The sequence below is a fragment of the Colobus angolensis genome, unplaced genomic scaffold (assembly GCF_000951035.1).
Source record: "Colobus angolensis palliatus isolate OR3802 unplaced genomic scaffold, Cang.pa_1.0 Scaffold476, whole genome shotgun sequence".
NCBI classification, from domain to species: Eukaryota; Metazoa; Chordata; class Mammalia; order Primates; family Cercopithecidae; genus Colobus; species Colobus angolensis.
The window spans coordinates 78,994-82,659 of record NW_012118221.1 but is presented as its reverse complement, the minus strand read 5'-3'; the positions used below and the strand labels follow the sequence as shown (position 1 = coordinate 82,659).

The 3,666-nt window shown below is 38.0% G+C and overlaps 1 protein-coding gene across 2 annotated transcripts in view; it reads left to right on the top strand.

Annotated features, from left to right (window-relative positions):
- CDKL3 (cyclin-dependent kinase-like 3) overlaps positions 1–3,197 on the top strand; it is an 83,086-nt gene extending 79,889 nt beyond the window's left edge. Inside the window, exons 12-13 of one of the 2 annotated variants that reach the window (XM_011958807.1) lie at positions 1,867–1,961; positions 2,908–3,195. In XM_011958807.1, the coding sequence (XP_011814197.1) occupies positions 1,867–1,920 (54 nt within the window). In that variant the 3' untranslated portion in view covers positions 1,921–1,961; positions 2,908–3,195. Of the gene's footprint in view, positions 1–1,866; positions 1,962–2,907 lie in introns of both variants that reach the window. The other variant, XM_011958806.1, reaches the window with a different exon arrangement.
- Positions 3,198–3,666: the final 469 nt, after the last annotated feature.

Below are 3,666 nucleotides of genomic sequence, written 5' to 3'. Positions count from 1 at the left end.
AGCCCAACCTCTATTTTTTTAAAAAATAAAATTTATTACAGTTTTACTCATGATAAAATTCGTATATACTTATTAAGAAAATTTGAAGAAATTAAAAATGTTTAAAAAAATCTGAAACTCCGTAAGAAGGCATTTTAACAAGGCTACTTCATCTCTATAATATGTGGTTAAGAGGGTTATCAGACACTATTAGATGTATTCTCACTGTGACATTTAGGGCTATCTCTTTAGTCTTGGTCTAGAGCTTGTTAAGAACTCCACAGTCCACTTTGCAGAAAAGAAATGTTGTAGAACAAGAACGCCATTAGGCCAGGCACAGTGGCTCACACCTGTAATCCCAGCACTTTGGGAGGCTGAAGAGGGTGGATCACCTGAAGTCAGGAGTTTAAGACCAGCCTGGCCAATGTGGTGAAACCCTGTCTCTACTAAAAATACAAAAGTTAGCTGGGCATGGTGGCGCATGCCTGTAATCCCAGCTATTCGGGAGGCTGAGGCAGGTGCTTGAACCTGGGAGGCGGAGGTTGTGGTGAGCTGAGATCAAACCATTGCACTCCAGCCTGGACAACAAGAGCAAGACTCTGTCTCAAAAAAAAAAAAAAGAAAGAAAGAAGGAAAAGAAAAAGAAAGAAAGAAAGCCATTAATAGTCATCTTTCAGTTCATTATAAAAAGTAATAAGATGGCTTTAAACTTTTAAATTTGGGTGACATACTCATGTCACAGCATGTTGCACAGCATACCATTTGCACATTTTTTCAATGATTTGGGTGAGTTAGGGCTCCTGAGGTAGGCAGACTATTAATGTGCCTCATGTTTATCCCGTTGTCCTATGAAAGTCCCCAGGAACTAAAATTACTTTCTAGTTCAGGAAAAAAGGAACTCTGCAGGAAAAAAGATCCTTCTGTGATTTTTAGGATAAATAATAAATTATGAAGGGAAAACATCTTCTTGTTCATATGATATAGAACTCCAGAAAAAAATGAAGTCATCAGTGTTTGTTATAGTTTATTTGTACCGCTCATTCAAATGCAGCTCTGACAAGTGACTGAAATTGCATATAAGGCTAGTACAACTGGTTTTAATAAATGTCAGAATTAAGAAGATGTCTTAAATTTTGAGTCTGTAGTTTATTTTAGAGCATAAGAGAATATGACATATTTTTAAAAACATAAGATAGGGAATTGCTAGTTATTTTTTCTATTCTTGGCTCTGTATTGACTTGGTTTTTGAATTATACAATCAGATCCCAGCACTTCTCAGGTTTACTTTCTTTTTTATTATTATTTATTTATTTATTTATTGAGACAGACATTCACTCTGCCACCCAGGCTAGAGTACAGTGGTGTGATATTGGCTCACTGCAACCTCCGCCTCCTGGGTTCAAGCAATTTTCCTGTCTCAGCCTTCTGAGTAGCTGGGATTACAGGCGCCCACCACCATGCCTGGCTAATTTTTGTATTTTTAGTAGAGATGGGGTTTCACCATGTTGTCCAGGCTTGTCTTGAACTCCTGACCTCAGATAATCTCCTTCCTCAACCTCCCAAAGTGCTGGGATTACAGGTGTGAGCCACCATGCCTTGCCAGGTTTACTTTAAACTATTTCAGGCATCTTAAATGTGCATGCATGCATTAATTAGGTTTTATAACCAGAGAGAGACTCTAAATTACTGTGAATGAGTGAGTTAGGCAAGAGTGAAAAGAGTCCATACAAAGGCCACCTTTTGTTTTGTTGGATGATAATAATAAGGAATACATTGCTAAATAGTTTCCCTGTATCTTATGAAACAAGTATTTACCTCTGGCTGTATTTCCTTAGCCAAAGACTCACCATGTCCTCAATTAAAGACCTGTTTCTATTTACTTTTTAGAATACAGGAAATGCACAAACTGAAAGGAAGAAGAATCTGCCAGATGTAGAGTAGAAAATGCAGCAGCTGAAAATTCAGGGAATCCCAGAATCACTGTATGGTTTAAAAAAAATCCTTTTTATTAATGTTGCATACACAAAAATATTAACTAGAGAATTCTACAGATATATTGTAAATCCTGTTATATGTACATTCACCTAAATTTGTTTTTAAATTTATTAATCTTTAAATTATTCATGTTTTCTTAATTTGAGCATGAATTTATAAAAACTACGTGACTGGTACATCCTAATAAAATTTCAGCTTACATTTAGTCATATAATTTTTTCTGATCACCTGTTATTTCAATCATACTTGATTAGTGGTCATTCTTAGCATTGGTTTAGAGCTTTATAATTACAGAAGGAAAAGTTTCTAAATATGTAATAAAGTAAGATCCCGATGTCTGGGAACACCAAACATTTCCGAGCAAACAAATATACTTGATAAGCATGCAACATGGGTTTGGCTTCACACTGAACTTTCTGGGGCAGTATTTAAATATATCATGAAGATTGTTTAAAAAGATGGAAATTGGTCGGGCACAGTGGCTCACGCCTGTAATCCCAGCACTTTGGGTGGCTGAGGCAGGTGGATCATGAGGCCAGGAGTTCAAGACCAGTCTGGCCAGCATGGTGAAACCCCATCTCTACTAAAAATGCAAAAAATTAGCCGGACATGGTGGCGTGCACCAGTAATCCCAGCTACTCAAAGGCTGAGGCAGAAGAATTGCTTGAACCCGGGAGGCGGAGATTGTAGTGAGCTGAGATCATGCCACTGCACTCCAGCCTAGGCAATAGAGAGAGACTCCATCCTGCCGCACCACCCCCGCAAAAAAAAGGATGGAAGTTGAGCAAGGCATTGAAGCAAATCTTTTGGCTTGACTAGCATGTTTATAATTTAGTAATTTATATGTAATTTAGCATTAATAAAGTCAGAGTTTTGGTAGTATATATTTACATTCTAGTCCCTGATTCTTACTAGCTTGGTTTCTATTTTTAGGGTGGAGATGGCCGTTGTGAGTGGAAGAATTTGAAGAGAAACAGGTTTTTTTTCTCGTAGTGTCTTTTCTTTTAAATAGTCCTAAAAATACAAGATGACAACTCTTCCCTTTTTATTTATCTACAATAGAAATGTGATGTGAATTATTGTTAAGACAGCCATCCATGTGCATGAGCATCATCCAGCTTTTTTTTGTTAGCAAAGCCTTTACTGTTTTCTTCTCCCTTTTAAGACTCTGTTGATGTGAGAATTTGATTTGGAATTATAAAGTCATCTTTTCTCTGCCTACTTCTTTTTTTTGCCATGATTACTGAGTGGGTAACACATGCCATGACATGATACAAACTGTACTTATACTTAATGATCTCTGCCTTCTCATAGCCACATAACCTTGAGTCAATTATCTCCTATAACACATAGGCCTCTTTAAATAAGTTCTTAATAAAATATTTGAGCCATTGTTTTAAAAGCTGTTTGTGATTGGTTGCAATGGCTCATGCCCGTAATCCCAGCACTTTGGGAGGCTGAGGCGGGCGGATCACTTGAGGTCAGGAGTTTGAAACCAGCCTGACCAACACGGTGAAACCCCATCTCTACTAAAAATGCAAAAATTAGCTGCGTGTGGTGGCGCACGCCTGTAATCCCAGCTACTTGGGAGGCTGAAACAGGACAATCACTTGAATCCGGGAGGCCAAGGTTGCAGAGTCAAGATCATGCCACTGCACTCCAACCAGGGTGACAAGAGCAATACTCTGTTTC